This window comes from Mirounga leonina, unplaced genomic scaffold (genome assembly GCF_011800145.1).
Source record: "Mirounga leonina isolate KUSES-001 unplaced genomic scaffold, KU_Mleo_1.0 Mir_91, whole genome shotgun sequence".
Taxonomy (NCBI): domain Eukaryota; kingdom Metazoa; phylum Chordata; class Mammalia; order Carnivora; family Phocidae; genus Mirounga; species Mirounga leonina.
In genome coordinates, this window is record NW_023270839.1 from 38,991,087 (window position 1) to 39,018,090 (window position 27,004).

Below are 27,004 nucleotides of genomic sequence, written 5' to 3' on the forward strand. Positions count from 1 at the left end.
ACAGAGACAGAGAGAGAGGGGGAACACAAGCAGGGGGAGTGGGAGAGGGAGAAGCAGGCTTCCCGCGGAGCAGGGAGCCAGCCCAATGTGGGGCTCGAACCTAGAACTCTGGGATCATGACCTGAGCTGAAGGCAGACGCTTAATGACTGAGCCACCCAGGCGCCCTGCTATTGTGAACTTTTAAGGCCAGAAGCTATTAATTCAAGTGTATGTTGTTGTTTTACTTTAGTGGTTTGAAAGGATCTCCATTTAATTGACCAAGGTGTATTGCTTTATTAGTAAAAATGCCTTGACATAGTTTGCTAGTGAAAACTGTTTTTTCAGTAGTAATGTTTCTGTGGTTTGTATTAGTTGGCCTTTCCAGTCCTAGCAGAGCTAGAAGGCTTGGTAGTGTGGATTTCAGATGAGTTCCGTAACACTATCTGACAGAGAGAGGAGTGCAGGGCAGTGTTTGGCAATATTCTTTCTCTTGAGCCTTTATATAAGAAAGAAATTCAGTTTTAACAAGGTCACATTGGGGTAGGTGACATAACGGTGAAGTGACATTTTCTTCCAGCAACAGATATAGAATATATTTTACCTGAATATGTGATCTGAAGCATTAGATTTATTTAAAAGTGTTACTGACATAAATATGATTAATGCCATTTCTGTCTTTATGTAATTTTTTTTCCTTCTCCTTTCTTGGTAGGCAAAATAATGATATAATAACTTAATTCACATCTCAGGTACTTGATGGAAGGAGACTAATCGTTGAAATGTGGTGCTGGTAGACTATGCACTTGATAGGAATGATAGAGACAGCAAGGTATTACATTTTTATAAGGATTGAGATCCTTGCTTAAATAAAAATGTCACATTCTTAATCAAAATAATATGACTGAGTTGAAACTGTTAAAGGAGATTAAAGAAGCTGCAAAATTAGGCCAGATAATAATGATAGGCAGTTTGTTTATACATGGATTGGCTAAATACTTCATTGGGAACAAATGTGAAGATACGGTTTTGAGTAAAACAAACTGCTTCTTCAGTTGGCAGTTTTAGAACCTACAAAGCAAAGAAAAGAAACTGCATTTTACTTTTGATAAAGGTTTTGTAAGTCAGCACTATTTAATAGTAATTATATCTTGGCTCTTTTCCTCCCAGCCAACTGGGAAGCCTCAAGAATTACTGTACTAGCCATGGTATACCAAGCACCGCTTCTGTGGTGGGCTCTGTGCACGCATCTTGCTGGGCCAGTAAATTAAATCATCTAATTCTCAACCAGACAAAAAATATTAATCATATATTGACTAAGCTCAGCATTCTTCAGGGAGAGGAAGAATAAAATCTGTCACATGGGGATTCGGTTTTAAGAAATGGAACTATGATCAAGTATGTACATTAGGAAAAGTAGAAAGAAAGATTTTGGAAAGCAAATAACCCACTGCAAGTTTAAAGGCTTAAAAATCATTGTATTAGAAATCCATGGTTAAAAGAAAGCTAGGGATCAAAAGGACTATACAAAACAGATGGTTATTTGGCATAGTCTTAGAGGCTGTGTTGAGAAGAAAGCTATCTTTAAAAAACAGGCATTTTCATTCAAGGCCAGAGAAGCCCACAAAGTGATGATGGGTGAGTGCCACCAAAAATTAGGTGAAAGGAAAAAACGATGAAATTCAGTAAGCCTCTTTGCACAGCTGATGGTAAGAGTTTCCTGTTTGTTTTTATTTTTTTAAAGATTTTATTTATTTATTTATTTGGCAGAGAGAGACAGCGAGAGAGGGAACACAAGCAGGGGGAGTGGGAGAGGGAGAAGCAGGCTTCCCGCAGAGCAGGGAGTCCAATGTGGGGCTCAATCCCAGGACCCTGGGATCATGACCTGAGCTGAAGGCAGATGCTTAACAACTGAGCCACCCAGGTGCCCCTGTTTTTATTTTTTTAAGGGGACATGTTAAAAATGGAAAGGCAGCTAGAAAATTGTTAAGACTACTTGATCCATTCAGGAATGAAAATAGAGAATTTCCACTTCTGTTTTTCCCCTCCTCCTAAGCAGATTAAAGTTTCTAGGTCAAATGATGATAGATTCTTAACCTTTTTTTTTTTTTTTTCCTGATTAGAACATGAATTAATCTTTTTCAAAACACAAAAAGTACAGAAAAATCTGAAGAAGTCCCAGGAATTATCCCAGAAATGTTAACATTTATTTAGTATTTCCAACACATTTTTTTCCCAGCTGCCTAGGTTTTTCTTGATCACATCAATAAACTTGATTAGATCAAGTACATCTACCTAAGATTTTAGAAGGAATTCAAGGATAAACTATGAATCTCTTAGTGAAAGTCTGTTACTTCAAGTTGTAAGTGGCATGGTCACTACACTAAGGGACTGGTGTAGATTTCAGATGTGATTCTGTCCATAAGAAGGGTCTGGAGATGGAGATTCTAAAACCTATATTGAAAAATTGATAAGATACAAATTAAAGGTTGAGTTGACTTGGTACTGTTCATGTAACTTACTGGCGTTAAGGGGATGGGTTAGTTTACATAACAAATAACATGACAAATCATTAATAGTTGTGTGTGGACAGAGTTGTTACCAGTGGACATTGTTTAGTTTGAAAAAACTTGTAAAAGTCAGGCCAAAGATATTTAAAAACTTTACTCATGGAATGGGAGAAAATGTTTTGTTGTGCATTAGCAAACTGACTTTCTGACAGTAAGCATTTCTTAGGTCTATAGTTCCTTCTCTGCAGTTCTAAAATTCAAAAACTGAAAACTGAGCTTTTGTAAGGTAGACACAAACCTGACTTCAACTATTAAGAGGCTACTCACAGTCTTTTTTATTGTTCTATTTCAAGTAAATATTCATCTTGCTTAGGAGTATCAATGAGTTTAATGTTGGGGGCTGCCGCAGTTTCTACTGAGAGTATTACGCTGTATATAGTATATTATCTCACCTTTTTACAGGTGAAGCAGCTGTGGCTCATATAAGTGCAGTGACTTGGCCTGAAATTGTTACGCATCTAAGAGAGAGTAAAGAGTAGGATTGAGCTTTTCTGCCTCTTTTGTTTTGTTTTGGCTTTTTTTGCATTGTACTGTGCTGGTTCCTTGTAACATTACCTTCAGGAACCATCCTGGTAAGTTCTTCTAGGTAGAAGAGCTTAAGCAATGATACCCATCTTATTTGACCTTTTAATAAATGTTTTACATAAGTGACATATTCAGATTTTCCCATGACATTAAGCTCTTTCAGATAGTTAAGTTTCTGAGTTGTTTAGATTATAAACTTTAGGAATCTCTTGGCTGTTGGGGGTCGGGGGAGATGAAAAATAGATGAGCTTCAATGTGAACAAGTGTTACATTTAAAAAGAGGTAGGGGCGCCTGGGTGGCTCAGATGGTTAAGCATCTGCCTTCGGCTCAGGTCATGATCCCAGGGTCCTGGGATCGAGTCCCACATCGGGCTCCCGGCTCAGCGAGGAGCCTGCTTCTCCCTCTGACCCTCTCCCCTCTCATGCTGTTTCTCTCTCGCTCGCTCTCTAAAAAAATAAATAAAATCTAAAAAAAAAAAAAAAGAGGTAGAAGGTCCAAATCACTTTCTTAGCATGAGTAACTTCTCTTTTTTTTTTTTTTTTAAGATTTTATTTATTTATTTGACAGAGACAGAGATAGTGAGCGCAGGAACACAAGCAGCGGGAGTGGGAGAGGGAGAGCAGGCTTCCTGCCAGGGAGGGAGCCTGATGAGGGACTTGATTCCAGGACCCTGGGATCATGACCTGAGCTGAAGGCAGACGCTTAACAACTGAGCCACCCAGGCGCCCAGCATGAGTAACTTCTAGCTAATCCTTGTAAGCCCCCAAAGACTAGGAATCTTGGTAAGCCTATTCCTAGAAAAATTAGCTCAGTATGCTGCCAGGAAAATGGTGAGCATCATTAGGAAGAGAATCAGAACTAAATAAAGATAAAAATAAACATCCCTCCGCAAAACCAAGGTTTGTTTATATTTGTGATAACTGTGTGTTCTTTTGATCCCCAAGAAATACATACCAGAGCTGTTGACCAAAGGAGGTAAAGGCTTTAATGAAGACCTGTCAAAAAAATTCATCTTTTAAAGACAGAGAATATTATTGGGGCACCTGGAGTGACTCAGTTGGTTAAGCGTCTGACTCTTTTTTTTTTTTTTTTTTAAGATTTTATTTATTTATTTGACAGAGAGAGACACAGTGAGAGAAGGAACACAAGCAGGGGGAGTGGGAGAGGGAGAAGCAGGCTTCCCGCGGAGCAGGGAGCCTGATGCGGGGCTCGATCCCAGGACCCCGGGACCATGACCTGAGCTGAAGGCAGACGCTTAACAACTGAGCCACCCAGGTGCCCTCTTTTTTTTTTAAAGATTTTATTTTTATTTATTTGACAGACAGCGAGAGAGGGAACACAAGCAGGGGGAGCGGGAGAGGGAGAAGCAGGCTTCCCGCAGAGCAGGGACCCTGATGAGGGGCTCAATCCCAGCACCCTGGGATCATGACCTGAGCCAAAGGCAGATGCCTAACAACTGAGCCACCCAGGTGCCCCAGGCATCTGACTCTTGATCTCAGCTCAGGTCTCAATCTCCGGGTTGTGAGTTCAGCCCTACTTTGGGCTCCACTCTGGGAGGGGCAGAGGAAGAGGGAAAAAAGAGAATCTCAAGCCAACTCCCCACTGAGCACGGAACCCAGTGTGGGGCTCCATGCCAACACCGTGAGATCATGACCTGAGCTAAAATCAAGTCAGACACTTAACTGACTGAGCTACCCAGGTGCCCTTGTTTCAATGATTTTTAAAACTTTTAAATTTGAGATGATTGTAGATTCTCATGCAGTTGTAAGAATAGTACAGAGGGGAGGGGCGCCTGGGTGGCTCAGTCGTTAAGCGTCTGCCTTCGGCTCAGGTCATGATTCCAGGTCCTGGGATCGAGCCCCACATCAGACTCCCTGCTCCGCGGGAAGTCTGCTTCTCCCTCTCCCACTCCCCCTGTGTTCCCTCTCTCGCTGTGTCTCTCTCTCTGTCAAATAAATAAATAAAATCTTAAAAAAAAAAAAAAAAAAAGAATAGTACAGAGGGATCCCTTGTACCCTTTACCCAGGTTCCCCCAATAGTCATATCGTGCAAAACTACAGTACAATATCACAACCAGATACTGACATTGATACAATCTACCCATCTTGTTCAAATTTCTTCAGTTTTACTTGTACCCATTCATGAGTGTATATATTTAGTTCTCTGCCGTTTTATTACCACCATAGTCAAGATACAAAGCAGTTTTATCACCACAGAGGTCCCTCACATTGCCCTTGTATAGCCACATCTACCTCATTTCTGCTGTCCTTCCACCCATCTCCCATAAGATTTTCTTTTTAGATTTTTTAAAAAAGATTTTGTTTATTTGAGAGAGAGAGTGAGCAAAGAGAGAGAGCACGAGAAGGGGTAAGGGGCAGAGAGAAGGGGAGAAGCAGACTCTCCCGCTGAGCAAGAATGGCAGAGGCAGAGGGAGAAGCAGGTTCTCCACTGAGCAGGGATCCCAGGACCCTGGGATCATGACCTGAGCCAAAGGCAGATGCTTAACCAACTGAGCCACCCTGGTGCCCCTCCCATAAAATTTTTAATAAATTACTGGATTGATACATTTTATGATAACATATTTTTTAAAGATTTTATTTACTTACTTGAGAGAGAATGAGTAAAAGAGTGCACAAGCAAGGGTAGGGGCAGAGGGAGAGGGAGAAGCAGGCTCCCCCTGAGGAGGGAGCCCAATGCAGGGCTTGATCCCAGGACCCTGGGATCATGACCTGAGCCAAAGGCAGATACTTAACCAGATGAGCCACCCAGGTACCCCTTATGATAACCTATTAAGGGAATCCAGGGATGTTTGGGGGAGTATATCCTTTTTATATAATTATTTCAAAATGTGTTTTATTTATCAAATTAATACATAGACTTTTTTGTTTTTGTCTTTCCATGAACTTTATATTGAAAATCAAGTAGTACTGTGGCTTTTAATGAAAATCAGTAATCCACTTTTTATACCTTCCCACCACCAAGTCTTAATCCCTATAGGCAACATCTTTACACCACTTAGTCTTTTTCTTAGATTTACTCCTGTATCAAAATAACGATATGCTTTCCACTGTCCTCTCCTTACCAAATACTCTTAGTATAGTTGTGTCACATTTTTCGTTAAATAAGTACTCATTATTGTGTTAAGGACATATTTTACTGTTGGGCCGTTTTGTATACTGCTATTATGTTTTCTTGTACAATTTTTGTTTTTTCCATGATTTAATATCATTACTTTGTTTATTTTAGCTTGTTGTTACATCCCTATCACTAATCTTTTCAGATTCTTCAACAGATTTGTAAATCTCACAATATAGTCAAACATAGGGTAATGCTTAATTAGTTAGCTTCTTCCTTTCCTTTTTCTTTCTTTTCCTTCTTACCATTCCCCCTAAATGTCCTAACTTGTGAAGACTGATGCTATGATTCCCTATTACCATGATTGCATAAAATGCTGCTTTAGGGCCAGGAACATGATCCAGTAATGCAGTTCTCTTGTTCATAGGTATTTACTATTTTACTTTTTTTTTAAAGTATAATGTGCATGTAATAAAGTACATTAAGTTCAATAATCTTAAGTGTACAGCTCAATTTTTACATATTTGTACAGCCATATAACCACCATCCAGTTCAAGATATAGAACATTTCCAGCCCCACAGGATCCCCTCATGTTTCTTCCCAGTCATTAACCACCACCCCCACAGACATGACCACTTTTCTGACTTCTGTCATCTTTGATTTATAGATGTTTAAAATGTGAAAACTGAGTGGTTTAAGTTTGATAGAATTTATCATACATTTAAGTATATACATGAGGGTTCTCAGGAGTCAGTTATGTCCAGAACACCTGATTTGTGTACTAGCCCTATTTTGGGAAGCATCTGCATTGTGTATGGATGGAACTATTTGAAGGTTAAGAGAATACTCAGGAACACATAAGTATTTTAAGAAATGTGGAGACTGTTTTGTTTCGTAGCTTTTCCCCTAGATTCCTCCTAGAGAGAGGAATCCATATTCTGTTCTAGTAAGTTTAAAGATTGTCAGGTAATTGAGACAGTTTGTAACTAGACACAAATGAAATTGAAGTAAGAATGGAGAGGAGAAATGGCAGCCTGGGCACCATTATGATTCTGCCTATTGAGGAGAAAGCAGTGTTCACTCCCTCATTCATTCATTCATTCATTCATTCATTCATCCATCCACCCATCCATTTATTCACTTATTTATTTTTAAAAGATTTATTTATTTAAGGAGCATGAGCGGGAGGGGCAGAAGGAGAGGGAGAGTGAATCTCAAGCAGACTCTGAGCTAAGTGCAGAGCCCAATGTGGGGCTCTGTCCCATGACCCTGAGATCATGACCCAAGCTGAATTCAAGAATTGGATGCCCAACCAACTGTGCCACCCAGGCATCCATCCCTCTCTCATTTATTGACCAAAATATTTATTGAGGGCTGACTATAAACCAAACACTGTTATTAGGCTACAGTAGTGAGCAAAAGAGACAGCCCTGTCCTCAGGATGCTTGCAGTTGAATGGATGAAACAAATATTAAACAAGTCATCACACATTGGGAGGTAGGGTGTGCACAGGGAATGCCTTTCAGGTAAAAGCCGTGAGGCATTAAGGTGAGAGAGTGGTGCAGAGGACAGAGTGTGGCCATGAGATAGGACTGGAGAAGGAGGGTAGACATGGCTTAGATAGCCTTACAGGTGTACATGTGGATTCCACCATTTTTTAATGGCTAACAGTGTAGATAGTACCTTTTGATAGAAAGTTTTTCTTTGCTCTTTATAGTTAGTATAGCATAGTAGCTCTTGTGTATAATTTAGGAAGGGAGGTGAGGTCAATAAAAAGTGAAGGTAATTCCTTGTATTTCCTGAGAAATGCTTGCGTTATTTCTTTTCCCTCATGCCCATGAATTTCTCCCACATTATCACCTGTTTTAGAGATGAGATAATTGACATAGAGAAAAGCTTTCACACAGTTCTGTGTGGAGGACTGATTTCTTAGATCTGATTCCTAGCCCTCTCCACTATTCACTTTTTTCCTGAGAATCTGACCACCTCTTTCTCTTTAGCATAGAAAGTTTACTTCTGGGGATTAGAACTAAATTATAAAGGCTATATAGTCCTCCAATTATTAGGGGAAAGGGGGATGGTGGAGCTTTATTATTTAGATGGTCTTTGCCTTCTGCTTCTTGGCCTACTTACACATAGGTCTCGGTAAGGGTTTTCTCTGTGGACTGCTTCCACCAAATGAATGCCTGTACAGCTGGGACTGAATTATTTACATATTTAGTGTACTGTTCAGCCTGTTGTGAGATGTATGCTGGCACAGAGCAGTATCAGCAAACACCAAAGCTCTAAGCCTGAGCCCTGTTGAAAAGCTATGTCCTGGTGGAAGTGTCAGTTGCTTTTGTGAAAAGAAACAGGTCAAGCCTCATAATCTTTGTCTGAGAATAGCAGTCTGTGAGGACCATAAAACTATTCATGAGATGCAGCATAAAAACACTCAGGGACTGAGAGATACCATACTTTTTACTCTTCTGTCCTTAGGTGATACATGGTCAGATGAGCTCTGTTGAATTGGATCCCTCTTCTCAAATTGGCACTGTTAGTCTGTTCTTTATCTGATCCCCCATTGGAGATATAAGCTGAGAGCTATGGTACTTGAGGAGATGACACAGTTCCTTTGTTACAGTAATTAATGTAATAAATTAAGGGAGAGACCCAAAGGAAAGTTGATTGTTTCTCGTTAGAGCCCTAGGTGGAAATTCAGTTGATTAGTGAGCTCCTATGAAGTGTGGCAGGTGGAGAGGGAGATGCCTGTTCTTCCAGCTGGGTAAGCTCAGAGTCACTGAGGGTGGTTTACATGTTGTACTAGCCTCACCAGAGGCTGGCTAAGCACAAACTGATTTCAGAGTAGCCTCTGGAATTTAGGGAAGATGGTATAATATGGTTTTCTTGTAGCAGCTTTGTTGTATCCCATTGGTTTGTTGACCTTTCCCTGGAGCATCAAACCCACGAATCTCACATAATTTAGATTTGAAGTCCTGTCCTATCAGTGGGGTCAACAACCTAGTGGATTAGAACAGGTGATAAAAGAGAGACCAGATGTTAAAACCGTGAGCTTTGAGATGGGTACCTTGGCCCTAAGGGATTTTTGAAGGAAGATGGAGTCTGTCTGTCACTGTGGTGTAGGGTTTTGAGCTGCCTCTGAAGTTAAGGAGTATCCTAAAGAGAAAATTCAGACTGCTGAGTTCATGGAAGAAAAATGGATTGCCGGGGCACCTGGTGGCTCAGTCGGTTAAGCGTCTGCCTTCAGCTCAGGTCATGGTCCCAGTGTCCTGGGATCGAGTCCCACATCGGGCTCTCTGCTCAGTGGGGAGCCTGCTTCTCCCTCTCCCTCTGCCATTCTGTGCTCTCTGTCTGTATCTCTCTGTCAAATAAATAAAATCTTTAAAGAAAGAAAGAAAAAGAGAAAGAAAAATGGATTGTCATTTTTCTTTCATAGAACTTAGGTTGATATCAGTACTATCTGTAATTTAATTTGTAAAAAATTTTTAAACATTTTTCCTTTATTTTTTTAAATACCTTGATACTCTGTATAAGGTCTAATTGTGAAATAGTACTCTTTAAGTTCAGACACTAGAACAGTATAAGAATATTTGGGTCATTTTATATATTTTTATTTATTTTTTTAAGATGTTATTTACTTATTTGGCACAGAGAGAGAGCACAAGAAGGCAGAGTGACAGGGAGAGGGAGAAGCATGTTCCCCGCTGAGCAGGGAGCCTGATGTGGGGCTCGATCCCAGGGTTCTGAGCTGAAGGCAGTCGCTTAACCAACTGAGCCACCCAGGCGCCCCTCATTTTATATTTTTGAGTTGTCTTATACTTCTCAAATTTGTATGCTCATAATATGCTTAGAACCATTATGGATGCTTCCTCCATTTTATAAATGAGAATATTTAATGAAGCAACTTGGCTAGGGTCAGTGGAAATTTGAGTCCAGAAATCACATCTCTCTCTCCCTCTCTTTTTTTTTTTTAAGTAAATTCTACACTCAACATGGGGCCCGAACTCATGACCCTGAGATCAAAAGTAGCATACTCTAGGGGGCCCCTGGGTGGCTCAGTCAGTTAAGCTTCTGACTTGATTTTGGCTGAGGTCATGATCTCAGGGTCTTGAGGTCAGGCCCCACCTCTGGCTCTGTGCTTAGCGGGGAGTCTGCTTGAGATTCTTGCTTTCCCTCTCCCTCTGTCCCTCCCCCACCATGTGCTTGCGCTCTCTCTCTCTCTCAAAAGATTGATTTATTTTAGAGTGAGAGCACGTGTGTGGCAGGGGGGAGGGGCAGAGGGAGAGAGAATCTCAAGCCAACTCCCCGCCTAGCATGGAGCCGACTGGGGGCTTGATCTCACAACCCATGAGATCACATGACCTGAGCCAAAATCAAGAGTCCCATGTTCAACCAGCTGAGCCACCCAGGTGCTCCAGTAAATCTTAAAAAAAAATGGGGTGCTTGGTGGCATAGTTAAGCATCTAACTCTTGGTTTCAGCTCAGGTCCCGATCTCAGGATTGCGAGATTAAGCCCGAAGTCAGGCTCCAAGCTCAATATGCAATCTGCTTAAAATCCGCCCCCTCCCCACTCCCACACACTCTCTCAAATAAATAAATAAATCTTTTTTTTTTAAGATTTTATTTATTTATTTGATAGAGACACAGTGAGAGAGGGAGGGAACACAAGCAGGGGAAGTAGGAGAGGGAGAAGCAGGCTTCCCTGCGGAGCAGGGAGCCCAATGCGGGGCTCGATCCCAGGACCCTGGGATCATGACCTAAGCTGAAGGCAGACGCCCAACGACTGAGCCACCCAGGCGTCCCAATATATAAATCTTTTAAAAAAGAAAAAAAGTAGAGTTGTGTGCTCTACTGACTGAGTCAACCAGGTGCTCCCAGAAATCACTTTTTTTTTAAGATTTTATTTATTTATATGAGAGAGAGCACATGAGAGGGGGGAGGGTCAGAGGGAGAAGCAGACTCCCTGCTGAGCAGGGAGCCTGATGCAGGACTCTATCCCGGGCCTCCAGGATCATGACCTGAGCTGAAGGCAGTCTCTTAACCAACTGAGCCACCCAGGCGCCCCAGAAATCACTCTTTTTTTAAGTTTATTTTCTTTAAAGTAATTTCAAAACCCATCGTGGGGCTCAAACTCACAACCCCAAGATCAAGAGTTGCATGTTCTTCTGATTGAGCTAGCCAGGTGCCCCAGAAATCGTATCTTGATTCTAAGTTCAGTGTTCTTTTTTCTACACCATGCTATCTTCTTAAAATTGGGTATAGCTTTTTTTCTTTTTTTTTTTGACCATACAGCCTTTGGAGGGAACTGCCTAGCCAGACAGATCACCTTCACATTTAAATGTGTATGACTTGGGGCGCCTGGGTGGCTCAGTCAGTTAAGTGTCTGCCTTCGGCTCAGGTCATGATCTCAGGGTCCTGGGATCGAGCCCCGCGTCGGGCTCCCTGCTCGGTGGGAAGCCTGCTTCTCCCTCTCCCTCTGCCTACCTGTCTGCCTACTTGTGATCTCTCTCTCTCTGACAAATAAATAGATAAAAAATCTTTAAAAAAAAAATAAATGTGTATGACTTGTATGGTCCCAAGCAGATTATACACACTCACATACAGCTGTCACTCAGGCCAAAGCCTATAAGAAGATTGATCCAAAACCCATAAGAAGAGGGGTGGACAGATAAATTTACAGGAGAACATTGGACTATTTGCTACTTAGACCAGATTATCTGTGGGTAGTTGGCAGTTAAAGAGATACTCTCTCATTATAGTCCTCCAGGGAGAAGTACTGTCCTTATTATGTTTGAACATCAGTAGGGTCAGTTGCTGTATGTGCTCTGGGGAGTGGGGGGAACCTCACATAAGACTCTTTATCATTCTTAGCCATCTTGAAGTCCTTGTTCATTCCTGAGGTAGGAAAGTAGCGGGATCTATGGCATGTGCCTTAAAAAAGTAAATAATGACCCAAAATATGTGATTACAAACCAGTCTGTGGGCTGGGAGTCTGAGAGATGGAACTGGGTTCCAGGGAGGAAACTGGGATTTGAACTTTTGTTGTTACAGGTAAAGGATATGGGGAGTGATTATCATGACCTATCTTGGTCCCTTAGCTATATTTGCACAGAGAGGAGTTGTTGGTGATCAGGTGCAGGAACAAATAATAAATGGTACTGACAAGTAATTCCAGAGTCTGGTGAATTGTGGTCCTAAATAAGGAAGTGCAGTACAATTAGGCAGAAGGAGAGAAGAGAGAGGAAAATATTTACAGAAGTTCTTGCAAGTTGAAAGTGCCTTGTGGTCTTTGTAAGGTATTGGTTCTCCTGATTCTGCACTTTGTCTGCCATGGAAGTGAGAGGTCAGTGCTTTTCATTTCCAGCAAGCATGTTAGTTGCCCTACCTCCTGTGGTTAAACATCTCTGCAATGACCTGTCAGAGAATTGATTATTAGCAGTCTAAAGCCAGGGATGCTGTAGGGAGCAGATGGGAAATGGTTTGGCTGCTGCAGTCAGGCTGATTAAAGAATCCTTGGCAATTTTAGTTATCTTTGGAAATGTACCACCAAAGTTACTGTGAAGCCTGTGGGGTTTGGAAAACTGGATTTCTGAAAAGTCACCTGGTTAAAAGTAGTATTTATGAAAACTCTTAATACCCTCAAAAATAGGACAGTGACTCTCAAAAGAACATTGTGACTACTAAAGATCAGTCCTCAGGATATGTTTTCTTTGTTTGCATCCTGGTCCAGAAATTCTGGGTGGTTTTCTAGGAAGGAAAGCACTTTTTGATAGATACATTAATAGAATTATAGATTTGAAAAAGGCCCTAGACATGTCCAGACTACCCCCCTACCACACATAGAGGAATTCTTTATGTAATTTGCTTGATAGAGGATTATGCTTTTTCTGCTCAGTACTTTTTTTTTAAGATTTTATTTATTTATTTGATAGAGCGAGAGAGGGAACACAAGCAGGGGGAGAGGGAGAGGGAGAAGCAGGCTTTCCGCTGAGCAGGGAGCCCATTGAGGGGCTCGATCCCAGGACCCTAGGATCATGATCTGAGCCAAAGGCAGACACTTAACGACTGAGCCACCCAGGTGCCCCATCTGCTCAGTACTTTCAATGATAAAGATACGGCTTCATTAAGCATTGTGGGCTATTGTTGGAAATCTCAGGTTATTGAATTTCTTCCTGAGTTAAAACATCTGTCATTCTTTTTTTTTTTTAAAGATTTTATTTGTCAGAGGAGGGCTCGCACAAGCAGGGGGAGAGACAGGCAGAGGGAGAAGCACACTCCCGCTGAGCAAGGAGCCTGATATGGGACTTGATCCCAGCACCCTGGGATCATGACCTGAGCTGAAGGCAGACTGAGCTACCCAGGCGTCCCAAAACATCTGTCATTCTGTAACTTCTATTCATTGGTCCTGTTTCTACCCTCAGCATCACAGGATAAGTTTCTCTCTTCTACATTTCAACCATCAGATATATGAAGCTCAGCAACCTGTCTCCCTTCAGTAGTCTCCTTTCCAGACTAAGGAATACCAATTTGTAAGACCTTTGCTCTTATGAAAAATGGCTTTTTGATCTTTCAGTATACTCTTCTGGACATCCTTCTATTTAATGAATATCACTTAAAATGTAGAACTTGGAAATGAGCACAGACCACCAGATGTTCAGTTTTCTTCTCCAGCTTCCCTTTGAGAAGAATCACATTTAAAAAAAAAAAAGTAGGGCGCCTGGGTGGCTCAGTCGGTTAAGCGGCTGCCTTCGGCTCAGGTCATGATCCCAGGGTCCTGGGATCGAGTCCCACATCGGGCTCCTCACTCTGCGGGGAGCCTGCTTCTCCCTCTCCCTCTGCCTACTTGTGTTCTCTCTCTATCTCTCTGTCAAATAAATAAATAAAATCTTTAAAAAAAAAAAAGTAATGGCAGTATATTTTGTTGACTAGAGAAAAACAAAACAATTTGCCAGGACATACAGAATTGGGGCAAGAGGAATTTGAGGAAGTGTCTTTCCTTACTAGTGTTAAGGCTGAATTTTGGGTTCTACATTATTATAGGCATTGATTTTACCTCAGATCTTTTCAGGAATAATTTTTAATATCTGCATCCAGTTTACTCTTCAGATTATGAAATTCAGTTGGTATTTGTGTTTACAAGAATTGTTCACATTTATGCTACTGAACTGATTTTAGGGCTTCAGATAGTTTTTTAACAAGATGGATATGTACATGTTTTTACATAACTGAAAATCTATTAACCTTTTTTATTTTTTATTTTTATTTTTTTTTTTTAAAGATTTTATTTATTTATTTGACAGAGAGAGACATAGCGAGAGAGGGAACACAAGCAGGGGGAGTGGGAGAGGGAGAAGCAGGCTTCCCGCTGAGCAGGGAGCCCGATGCGGGGCTCGATCCCAGGACCCTGGGATCATGACCTGAGCCGAAGGCAGATGCTTAACGACTGAGCCACCCAGGTGCCCCTATTAACCTTTTTTAAAAAGTATTTATTTGAGAGCGAGAGAAAGTGTACGTGAGAGCTGGGTGGGGGGAGGGGACGGGGGAGGAACAAAGGGAGAGGGACAAACAGACTCTGTACTGAGCACCTGACACAGGCTCCATTCCACAACTCTGAGGTCATGACCTAAGCCAAAACCTAGAGTTGGATGCCCAACTGACTGAGCTACCCAGGTGCCCTTATTACTTTTATTCATGACAACAACTTGACTGTAAAACTTGAGTAACAACCTTTTTTCTTCAAAATTCTGTAGATTTTTCATTCTTTTTTAACATTTAATATTGCAGAGCAGTCTGAAGTTGGTCCAAATTTTGTCCTTATAATTGGAGAATTTTGCCAGAATGTGTGCAAGTTTGGCTTTTTAAATTGATTTTGCTGAAAGAGTAGTAAGCCTTTTTAATCTGCGTGCAGGATCTTTTTCAGCTCAAGATATTATTCATTTATTATGTCTTAATGGGTTGCTTTCCTCCCGTTTATTCTAGTTTCCTCAGTTTTCTTTTCAGTGCTATTAAATGGTATATATCTCTCAATTTCTCTAATTTTCTTTTTGCTGTCCTTTTTCTTCATGTTCTAGGAAAATATCTCAAGTTTTCTTGTAGTTTACTGAATCATTTCCCACAGTTTCAGTTCTGTGCTTTTTTGATTTCTGTGTGAATTTTAATAGGTAGTGCATGTTTTGTTTCCTTCTTCCTTTTTAAAAAATGTCATATCCTCATATCCTTTTGTCTAAGTTCATATCCTTTCATTTCTGCCTGTTTTCTTCTTAATGCTATCTCTTCCTTACTGGCATACGTCATTTATCCTGCTCCCTATGACAGGTCAGCCAGTATAGTAAAGTGAGAACTGTCATAAGCTCTCTGAGCACTATCATTTTTATGTACTTTATATTCTTTCCCCCAGAATCTCTCTTCCATCATAGTCCTGTTTTCTAGAGGAAGGTTGTATTTGTTTGTTTTGTTTTGTAGAGGAAAGTCTTTTGAAAGTTTTGTTTTTCCAAGGTTAAACAAACATAGGGTTGTTTTAATGGTTAAATTACATACTGATAGTGCAGCTTGGAAGGAAAGTGGGTGAGTCTTAAGTGAATGTGAACGTGTTATGTTCTAAGCCTTGCCACACAGTTGCAAAGATTGCAGAGGTAATAGATTATGATGTTGGAAAGAACCATGCTTTAATGATGCACTATAGTGCAGATTCAGTTGGCATTCCCTTTTCTAGAAATGCTCACTGTCCCTCATAATAGAATTATTTCTAGTACCATTTTCCACTGCCTCATTTATTCACTGCTATATTCCCATCACCTAGCACATAGTAGGTAATAAATACAATTTTTTTTGAATGAATGAACAAAGATAATATTTACTGGAGGCCAAGTCTTCTTCGGTGGTATTGAGAATTCCAAACATTTCAACAAAAATTTCTTTAAAATTCTAGATATTTGGGGCGCCTAGGTAGCTCAGTCGGTTAAACGTCTGCCTTCAGCTCAGATCATGATACCAGGATCCTGGGATCAAGCCCTATGTCAGGTTTCCTGCTTAGCAGGGAGTCTGCTTCTCCCTCCCGGCCCCCCACTCATGCTGTCTCTCTCTGTCTCTGTCGAATAAATAAAGTAAATCTTTAAAATAAATAAATAAAATTCTAGCTATTTTCAGAGGTATCATTTCACTGACTTCAGGGATAATGTTTCCTTTACCTTATGGGTGACATTTTTTCATAGTTCCTACATCAACCCCCCCCCCCCATTTGCTCTTCCTTTTATGAAGTAAGGTCTCTGTAGACTCGATGCCAGCAATAGTTGTTCCTAATGGTACTAAGCTCTCTACTTGTGTAAAGGATGTATTTTCTTCTATATCTACAGCTAAATGGCAAATCAGTGTGCACAGCTTTCTCTCTTAAATCCCAGTTCCTAGCAAGCATTTCCTTGGGACAGCTCTGCTATCTTGGGATGATGTCTTCTCTTGTAACTGCACCCTGGTTCTTTGATACTGTCTTGAGAGAGGAGGTGGAAAAGTACAATTGGTCTTGTCTCTGTTTGCCTTTTGCTCTGTTATGAGCGTACGTTTCTAAATGGATATAGAAAGATGGTAGACAGGAGTGAACAAGAACAGAACTCTTTCACTTTGTCATAAAGTAATACATGGATGGTATTTGTTGGCTGCCAGGTTTTCTAGATGGTACACTCCCGAAGTCTCGAGGCAGGAGACTGGTGTGTTATAAATTGTCTCCCTCCCCCAACCCCCCTTTTTTAGCCAATCTCTGTTTCATGTGGTGAGGCCTTGGTATTTGTCAATACTATGCCACCAATCTTATGTAAAAATGTGAAGAATTATTTCACACTCTGCTTTTAGGGGTTTTAGTAGTGTTCAGTCAGGGTAAAATTTTTTCGTGTGTGTTTATGTGTGTGTGTCTTCATAGATATTTTAGTGGGACGTGGGAAAGGCTACACTGCATTACCCTCTTCGGACATAATTTGAAACGTTAAGTTGAATAAGGCTTACTTAACTGAAATTAAGCTGATTAATTGAGTCCTCTCTGAGGATTGTCTTCTTTAGCTACAGTATTTGTTCTCTATCCTAATGTTATATTTTTCCTAGTTCTGCTTGCTTTTTCTCTTTCACTCTTATCCATAATAAGATCCCCCCCCCCCCCCCCCCGCCAAACAGTAGAATGACAAGGCATCCTTATTGTTGGTAGGGATAGGCCCTGTTAATAGAGGGCTTTTACAGCCTTTGCAAGTCCATGTTCTGAGTCTCTGATAATTCAAGAAGAAGCAAGGAGAAAGGGGGTTTGAGTAAAGTTGTGCTAGAGCTTGAGTCTGTTATGTGCCAGGGCCTGTATTGATTGAGGGAGGATTGCCAGCTGGCAGTGATAGTAGAAATAAGTCTCTGGGGAATGGGAAACTAACTCTAGAGGATTCCTAGTTAAGACTTATACAGAATCTCCGGGCATTTGGAAATACTGTACTCTCCCCTGGGGAGATGGAGCGGGAATTAACTTTTCCCTGGTCCAATGTGACTTGGTTAGAAATACAATTGAACCTGTTTGTCTTGTCCATTGTGATGTGATAGCCTCCTAGGAACAGTCTGTTTTGTGTGGGAGTTTATTTCAGGCTGTCTCCTTGCCTGTATTGTTTCCTTTAACAGTTCTTTAAATTTTCTTTTTCCAGCAATGATGTTGTCCACTGGGCATGTACTGACCAATGTGGCAGGTCTGAGAACATAGCTGAAGCTGAAAATAGGAAAGCTGGGGGCAAGGAAGAGCCTTGAATCTTGAGGTGGGACGTTGACTCTAAGATGTCCTTGAGCAGTGGAGCCTCCGGAGGGAAAGGAGTGGATGCAAACCCGGTTGAGACATACGACAGTGGGGATGAATGGGACATTGGAGTAGGGAATCTCATCATTGACCTGGACGCCGATCTGGAAAAGGACCAGCAGAAACTGGAAATGTCAGGCTCAAAGGAGGTGGGGATACCGGCTCCCAATGCTGTGGCCACACTACCAGACAACATCAAGTTTGTGACCCCAGTGCCAGGTCCTCAAGGGAAGGAAGGCAAATCAAAATCCAAAAGGAATAAGAGTGGCAAAGACACTAGCAAACCCACTCCAGGGACTTCCCTGTTCACTCCAAGTGAGGGGGCAGCTAGCAAGAAAGAGGTGCAGGGACGCTCAGGAGATGGTGCCAATGCAGGAAGCCTGGTTGCTGCTATTGCTCCCAAGGGCTCAGAGAAGGCGGCTAAGGCATCCCGCAGTGTAGCCGGCTCCAAAAAGGAGAAGGAGAACAGCTCATCTAAGAGCAAGAAGGAGAGAAGCGAAGGAGTGGGGACTTGTTCAGAAAAGGATCCTGGGGTCCTCCAGCCAGTTCCCCTGGGAGGACGGGGTGGTCAGTATGATGGAAGTGCAGGGGTGGATACAGGAGCTGTGGAGCCACTTGGGAGTATAGCTATTGAGCCTGGGGCAGCGCTCAATCCTTTGGGAGCTAAACCGGAGCCAGAGGAAGGGGAGAATGAGTGTCGCCCGCTAAAGAAAGTCAAGTCTGAAAAGGTAAGAGGTGGCCAGATCTGGCTGCCTACTGCCAGTCAGAACTGCCCTGGACTAACCACTAAATGCTTTGTGCACTCTGTGGGAGGCTCATTAGTTTGTGGGTAATGACCAATTATAAGGTCAGAGCAGCTGGTAATGATAATGTGGTTTTGTTCCAAATTAGGGGATTCTCTGTAGATTCATTAACAGCAGGCCTGGCCATTTTGGAGAATATCTATTGTTGGGGGCAGCTACTTGGTAGAATGAATTTTCTCTTAAGTCAAGTTGAGAACCTGCCACCTTGTCCTTGTCCCACCCTCAGACACTTGTTGCTGGAGACTGGCATCAACCTTTACGTGGTCCCCAGCTTGCTGGTATTTCATCCTCAGAGTCATTGATAAACTTTATAAGTTGATGATAGGCTTTCGGTTGAGTGTTGTTTTTAATGGAATAAATGGTGCTGCTGGGTTTCTGGAAGAGAAAAGGTTAAATAAGTTTCATGGTATGATATCTACCAAGTGTTCTATTGGTGGCTACCAAGGAGCAAAGGGGCAGGTAAATAAGGGAGCAAGAGGTACTGACTGTACTAAGAGGTACTTAATCATAAGGCCTTATGAGTTAGTGCTGTGGCTATGCATGTTTGGCCTTGAAAGAGATTCTTTGGCCATTAAAGGTATAGTTCTTGGCCACGTATCTACCTCAAATATTGGTAATCACAGTGTCCTGGTGGTTTAATAGCTGCCAAACTGTGTAATGATACCTTACCTTCTGCTTGAGTTGAAAGGACAGGTGCTTGCAGCCCCAGGAGGGGCTCTCCTCCTCTGGGAAGATGATCTTAGTTCATGTCTCAGGAAATAGAGCTTGCAGGGCTGGAGCAGAGTAGGTGCGAGTCTAGGGTCAGCTCAGGCTGCCTTAAACTTCAGCAGCTTACAATTTCCTGCAAAAGTGGCTGGCCTGGTGATGAGCTCTTCATTGGCTCTTGATTTTTCCGCTGTTTTGCTCACCCCATGCTTTCAGCTGATCCCAGCAGATGCAGTATAAATTGGTTTCTCTGTAATTACATCAGCTGCAACAGGGAATACCTATTTCCATATGTAAGTGTTAATAAATAGAGGCTGCATGTGTATGTTTGTGTGGTGGTGCCCTCTCCGTGCCTGGATTCCAGTGGTAGGCTGTGCTGTCTTTGCTGTAGGTATTTTGGTCTTTGCCTCCAGCACATCTGTAGCTCTTAGCAACATCTGGGCTTCCCTGGTAACAGGGCTGTGAATTTTCTTCCACTAATAACACAATGGTTCATTCCCTTTCACCAGTGGCAGCTGCCAGAGAGAAACTGCCTGTGTTTAGGTGACAGATGCTATAGTCCACCTCAGCAGCATCAAGTTCCAGCTGGCTACTGGCATGGCTCATCCTGTGCTGGCTGTGATTTACCATTTTCTCTGGGGTGCAGATGGGTAATACTGTTTTAAAGAGGCCTAGGAGTACCAGGAGTTCTTGCTTCTGTTCCAGGCCCATTAGACTGTTCCCTACATCTGGCTGCAATAAACTCTTGCCATATATCCATGTTCATAATCACTGTACTTCCTGTGCTGAAAAGTGGCCACTTTTTAAAAAAAAAGATTTATTTATTTATTTGACAGAGCATGCACGCACATGCATGCATGCACAAGCAGGGGGAGTGGCAGGGAAAGGGAGAAGCAGGCTCACCTCGGAGCAGGGACCCCGATGCAGGGCTCTATCCCAGGACCCTGGGATCATGACCTGAGCCGAAGGCAGACGCCCAACTGACTGAGCCACTCAGGCACACTGAAAAGTGGCCACTTCTGAGAGTGGACTTCATTTTCTTTTTTGTTTAGAACTCTTGACTCATGTCACAGTCTTGTTGGCCCAGTAGTCATCTGCAGGTGAAAGGATTAATGATGCTGAGCTTCATGCTGGATTTACATCTAAATGTCCATGATAGTCTCCAACAGAGTAGCAAATGGAACCTGTTTGTTTGTTTTTTTTAAGATTTTATTTATTTATTTGACAGAGGGGCAGGGAGAGAGGGAACACAAGCAGGGGGAGCAGCAGAGGGAGAAGCAGGCTTCCCACGGAGCAGGGAGCCCGACGCGGGCTCGATCCCAGGACTCTGGGATCATGACCTGAGCTGAAGGCAGACGCTTAACGACTGAGCCACCCAGACACCACTGGAACCTGTTTTCTCTTAGAGGTCCCGTGACCAGTTGAGTGGTTGCCCTTCAGATTATAATTGGGCTGAAAGATGCAGTGTATTCAGCTAAGAAAGCACCTTGGTGCCAGGGAGGTTTGCCCCTTCATAATGTAGCTGTGGTATATAAGCCTTGTCTCCCAAGGAGACTGACAGTGGGGCAATGGAATGAGAGAGAAAAGGGAGAGAGACTGCTTCAGTTTTTGGAAGAAAGATAAAATTGCTGGGAGGTACTTTTAGAAGCAGAAAGTTGCTGTGCAGTTTGATGTTACTGTAAGCCAAAACGTGGTTTCTCAGTTCCTTTCCCTATTCCCTCAGCCCTTTTGAACAGTCTGGTTCTGGGGGTGCTTTTCCATAAAGCCTTTGATCATTGAAATAATTATTTAAATAAATGTTAGGAAGTTGCTAGGAGATGAAAACACTGCAGGGAGAGAGTGTTTCTAGAATGGGAGGAGGGGAAGACTTAAGGGAAGAGAAGGCTAGAATTCTTACAGCAGATCAGCCTTTGGGAAACAAGGACTCCAGAGTTTAGAGTATAACAGGGGCTCAGTGATGATAAGGATTATAGCTTATATGCTAAGTCTTTGAAAACTTTTAAGATTTTCTCTCTTAGATATGGGCTTGCCTATGCCTTAATTGGTTTGGAATGTTCCTTCTATGTGGGGACAACCAACAGAACTAAAACAGCAAAACATGTTTTGATATAATCTGGGAATTATATACCCTGAGCTGGGAGCTATCATGAAGAAAGAAAACTCATAAAATTTGGGAAGCGTCTTGACTGATGTCTCCCCCTAACCATGTCCGCCTACCCTCCCCACCCCTCACCACCTTGGAAACAGGGAAGAAGACAAATAGAGTTTGTGGTGTAGGGTAGAACTGTCACATGTCTACCACTAGCTAATGAGGGAGATTTGAGTATTCAAATTATCCACCTCAGGACCTTCTTTCTCATCAAGGTAAGTATCTCAGGCTATGGCTGAGGGAATTTCCTATTAGCCAAGAATGTGGATTTCCCTTCATGGGATCCTGCTTAGGCTCCACCACACCTTTCTCTGGAAGGGCTCACTGTGCTGTCTCCCAGAGTTGAGGAGAGACCAGAATGGCTCTTAGCAACTGCTGCTGCCCTGAATTGTTATTGAACACTCCTGCTCATACTTCCTGCCAGCTAAAGAGATGGGGGAGGGAATGTTGAGGAATAAACAAGACAGAGCCTTTAGGCTCCTGCCTGTTCCCTTGCCTTTGGTTTGATTGATAGATTGTTAAGTTAGGGATGGAAGGGGAGGAAGGGTTCCTGCCTGAATGTTCCAAGCTTAGAGCTTAGTGCTTGCATTGCCACTCTGACAGGCAAGAAAAAAAAGAATTTACAAACTACAGAAGTCAGTGATGTATCTGTGCTGAGTCTGTCCCGCAGTACAGACTCTTGTCAGAATCAGGGCTTATACCAGGAATTTAAGGTGAGACTCATTTTTTTCAAATCATATAAAGTAACCAGTAGGCTCTAGTGGCTAAAGGATCTAGAGGTTTGCAACCAGAAGCTCCCCTGGCCTCTTTAGGTGCTGTTTTTGATCTTGCAAGGTAGAACAGTCTGCACTCCTGTTTTGGGTCTCAGCTTCTGCTACTCTCAGACTGCTACATATATTACCACTTCCCCCCTTGCTTTAGGATACAAAAAAAGAAATGAAAAAAAAAAAAACACCATTAAGTGTGCTCTTTGCTCTTTCACCTTCTGATCATGCTTGCTATCATATCCTGTGTTCTAAGAGCATCTTCCTTTGCCCTTGGTTTTGTTTTCCTGCCCTAGTTTATGCCTTCCAGCTCAGTTCTCTCGTGTTAAATCCCTCATTGCCCAACCAAGGTCGGGTCTTTTTTTCCTTCTGATTCAAGGCTTTCTCTCTTAAAGCTTCCTCCTTCACTAGCTGTTCTTTCTCAGCTATTGATGGCATAGCAGTCAGCCATGCTTCCTGAAGCCAAGTGCCCTCAAGCATTTTCCTACATGGAAAAAATTAAAAAGAAATTGATATTTATGTGGGACAGAGATGCAACAGAGCCTGAGCTTAATTTATTTTTTCTTCAGTAGCTCTGTTTTCCATCTGGGTGTTGTAATTCAAGGAGGTCCCACAGAAAAATTATCTTGTCCAATCTCCTCATTTTATGGAAGGAGAAACTAAGACCAGGGAGGTCATGTGACTTGCCTAGGCTTTCATAGGTAGTCAGTAGCAAAGTCAGGCTTAGACACCAGGTTTTTGGTGACCAAGTTCTTATGGCATATTGTTCTTCTGGGGTATTTAAAAAGTCTTCAACTGTTACGAGGGATTCTTTGTTTTCCCATTCTAAAAACTACCTTAGAAACATTGGATGTAAATTCTCAGATACTCTTGAAACTGTTTTCATTGTTTTTCATACTGATTTTAACGTTGTAGATGCTTAATAAACAAAGGATCCTTGAGTTTAGATTTCCTTGGTATGATGAAGATGTTTGCAAAGAACTATTTACAGCTGGTGTTAAACCTATCCTGTTATCCTGTTAAATATAAAGAGGGAAAGTTACTTTTAAACTGCTACTTTGAGCTTGGTTTTGTGTGTGTCTGTGTGTTTTCTGGAATATTGCATTCAGATTTCCATTGTAAGCGTTGAGGCATTGCCATTTCTTTGCAATTGCAGGTAAGAGAACAAACCCTATTGCTTCTTGGACATATCACTAGTAGGCAGATCTTAAATGTATTGTGGATATTAACTGTTTTATAAAGACGATATATACTGTTGAATACCATTTATTCAGTACATTAACTGAGTGCATTTTATTTTTATTTAAAAAATTTAATTGAGATATAGTTGACAATTGAGTGCATTTTAGATTCCAGGTATTGTGCTTGGTGCTTGGTATGTACTAGTGAATAAAACAGAGACGTTTCCTGCTCTTTGGACCTTACAGTTTACCATCTACAGTAGAGTCCCTAAAAGTGTGGCCCATAAAACCATGTGTATCATATCACCTGAGTGTCAAAATGCAGATTCTTGACCCTACGCCAGTTCTGCTAAGTAAGTTTTAGGAGTGGTGGCCCAAAAATCTGCCAGAAGTCTCTCCAGATAATTGCTATATACTTTAACATTTGAAAACCATGACAGATTTTCTTTTTAAGGTGAGAATTGGGAACCACTTCTGACATAAAACACTAGCTTTTTTTCTAAACTTAAATTTCACATCAGCTTTTATCTATAACTTAGTGGTTAAGAGTATAAACTCTGGAGCCAGACTACCTGGTTTGTATCGCAGCTTTGCCACTTATTATTATTATTTTTTTAAGGTTTTATTTATTTGACAGAGAGAGACACAGCAAGAGAGGGAACACAAGCAGGGGGAGTGGGAGAGGGAGAAGCAGGCTTCCCGCAGAGCAGGGAGCCCGATGTGGGGCTCGATCCCAGGACCCTGGAACCATGACCTGAGTGGAAGGCAGACACTTAATGACTGAGCCACCCAGGCACCCCTCAGCTTTGCCACTTATTAACTGAGTGATCTTGAGCAAGTTACTTAACTGCTCTCAGTTTTTTCAACTGCGAAATGAGGAAAATAATAGTTCCTACATTGGGTTGTTAAGAGATTAAATTAGTTAATGCATATAAAACACTTTGAACAGTGTGTGGCATTCAGTAGGAAGCATTCAGTAAATATTAGAAAGAGAGAAAAACATGATTTAAGTTAAAATATGTCTCAGTCTCCCCTAGGCAATAATGGGCTGAAATATAACCACATTCCACCTATACAGGAAGCCCAGTATAAATAGATAAACATGTTGGCTAAGATTTTGAGCACTGTGCTCAGAAGAAGATCCAAACCTGGGTTGGGAAATTTTCATGCTGGTAATGGGTTCTAAAGGTCCTGATATTTATAGTGGGGATTGGAGAAGGGGAGAGACCGAAAATTGGCTTTAAAAGATCTTGACGTAGCCTGTTGAATTTCACATTTCATATAAATTGAGTTTCCTTTCTGGCCATATCCCTGATGTGGGGTTGGGTATGTTGGATAGATGTTATTGTGGGTTTGCCAGCCTGTGCAATCTCGTGTATGCTGGAAGAGCACTAAATGCTTTTTGTTTCTACACAAGAGTGCATGGAAAATCTAAGTCCCAGTTCTTAATCTTCCTCCCCCAGTGCGAACTTGTATTTTTGCCATTTGGGTATAAGAGCTTTTACCAGCAGAGCTCATCCAGGGAGGCAGCAGGGCTTGGGCTTTCAGGCTGGAGGTGGCAGTAACATACACAGCTGAGATCCTGCCACTGCTGGCTGGCTGAGCCCTCCTCTCTGTGGTTTTCACTCTTCAAGCCATGCTTGAGTAACCCGCCTCCAGAGCTGCTGACAGGGCTGTGTTCAGAGGCCTTGGAAATTACACTGTTCATTTCCTTATCATCCCCTGACCTGCAGTGCAGAGCTTCTGGTGCAGGAACAAGGCAGAAAAAAATCCAGACGGCTCCCAGCCAGCATGTGTCAAGGGCTACAAAGAAGGAAATTGGACTTGCTCACTTCAAAACTGTGGGGTTAGGCTTTGATTTTTGGTTCCTGCTGAGAGTTATTTGTGTGTGTGCGCATGTTCTATCTCTGTATATATGTATAGAATGAGTCTGTGCATGGCAGAGCTGTAGAGGAGGAGCATCTGAAAGTAGAGAGCAGAGGGAAGATTGCTTTTCTCTTTGGTTAATTTCCCAGTTGTGCCATTGGGATGGGCCTGGAAGGATTAGCATCAGGAAGGTGCCAAGCTATATTAATATTTTAAAGTATATTTCTCTTGGTACAGTTTAGTCATGGTTGACAGCACCCACCCAAGTAAGAAGCTTCCCTGGCAGGCTGAGGAGACATTTTTAACAAATCCTATGCCTGAAGTCATTCGTCCTACATGACATTGGCGTAATCAATGTTTAAGCTACTTGAGAAAGGATAGACTTTGGATCAGTCTTGCGTTAGAGAAATAGCTCTTTTGAGATGGAGGATAGTGTGACAAAAGAGAGGCAGAAGGAATTTATAGCATTTTGAGATTTTCTGTTCATAGGGCAAAATTCTGTGATATTTTTAGAACCTGTCCTCGATTTTTTTAGTATTACAAAACAATCTACCTCCTTTTTCTTTTGGCGTTTCTCTTGCCCTAGGACACCCAAAGGAAACACTTTTAGGCTGAGGAAGTAAAATGTGGATGGTGACAGGCCCTTGAGCAGAATTTTACAGTCATTCTGTTCTTAATTTTCCTCTTTTGGATTTCCACTGTTTTAATGTCACTGGTGATATTGGGGCCTTTGTAAAGTGGGGGGAAAAAAGTCTTTTAGCTTTCAGACCCTGGAGGTTTTTTTTAAGTCCTAAGTGTCTCTCTTGTTAGAAGGACTCTGTAGAGAAGTGTTTTCACATGAGATAATGATAGCTAAGGTGAGAGGGGATTACTTCCTTTTACCTTTTTATAAAGCAGTAGTCCCTGTACCAGCAGCAGCAACATCTGGGAATGTGTTAGAAATTGAAATATCAGGGGCCATCCCAGTCCCAAATCAGAAACTCTGGGGTTGAGGCCCAACAATTTGTGTTTAAACATTAGCTCTTTCTAAGACATTTTTGTTTTGTTTTGTTTTTTTAAGATTTTATTTATTTGACAGAGAGAGACATAGCGAGAGAGGGAACACAAGCAGGGGGGAGTGGGAGAGAGAGAAACAGGCTTCCTGCCGAGCAGGGAGCCCGATGTGGGGCTCGATCCCAGGACCCTGGGACCATGACCTGAGCTGAAGGCAGACACTTAACCAGGCTCCCCACATTAGCTCTTTCTTTGACCATGATACGCACCAAAGTTTGAGATCTGCTATCATAGAGCACCTTCCCCATTTATTTATTTATTTATTTATTTTCAAAGATTTTGTTTATTTGTCAGAGAGAGCGTGTGCACAAGCAGGGGGGTGTCAGGCAGAGGGAGAAGCAGGCCCCCTGGTGAGCAAGGAGCCCACTGCGGGACTCAATCCCAGGACCCTGGGATCATGACCGGAGCTGAAGGCAGACGCTTAACTGAGCCACTCAGGCATCCAGCACCTTCCCCTTTTAATAATGAGGATCAAATTGGAAAAATTGGAAGGAATACCTCAGGGTTTGGGACTTTGAGAGCAGTAGA

At 42.1% G+C, this 27,004-nt stretch overlaps 1 protein-coding gene across 3 annotated transcripts in view; it reads left to right on the top strand.

Annotated features, from left to right (window-relative positions):
• Positions 1 to 27,004, top strand: part of ZNF609 (zinc finger protein 609) — a 215,308-nt gene that overhangs the window by 11,980 nt on the left and 176,324 nt on the right. For 2 of the 3 annotated variants that reach the window (XM_034994658.1, XM_034994659.1), the window contains exon 2: positions 17,810 to 18,683. In XM_034994658.1, coding sequence (XP_034850549.1) covers positions 17,937 to 18,683 — 747 coding nt within the window. In that variant the 5' untranslated portion in view covers positions 17,810 to 17,936. The remainder of the gene's footprint in view (positions 1 to 17,809; positions 18,684 to 27,004) is intronic. The other variant, XM_034994660.1, reaches the window with a different exon arrangement.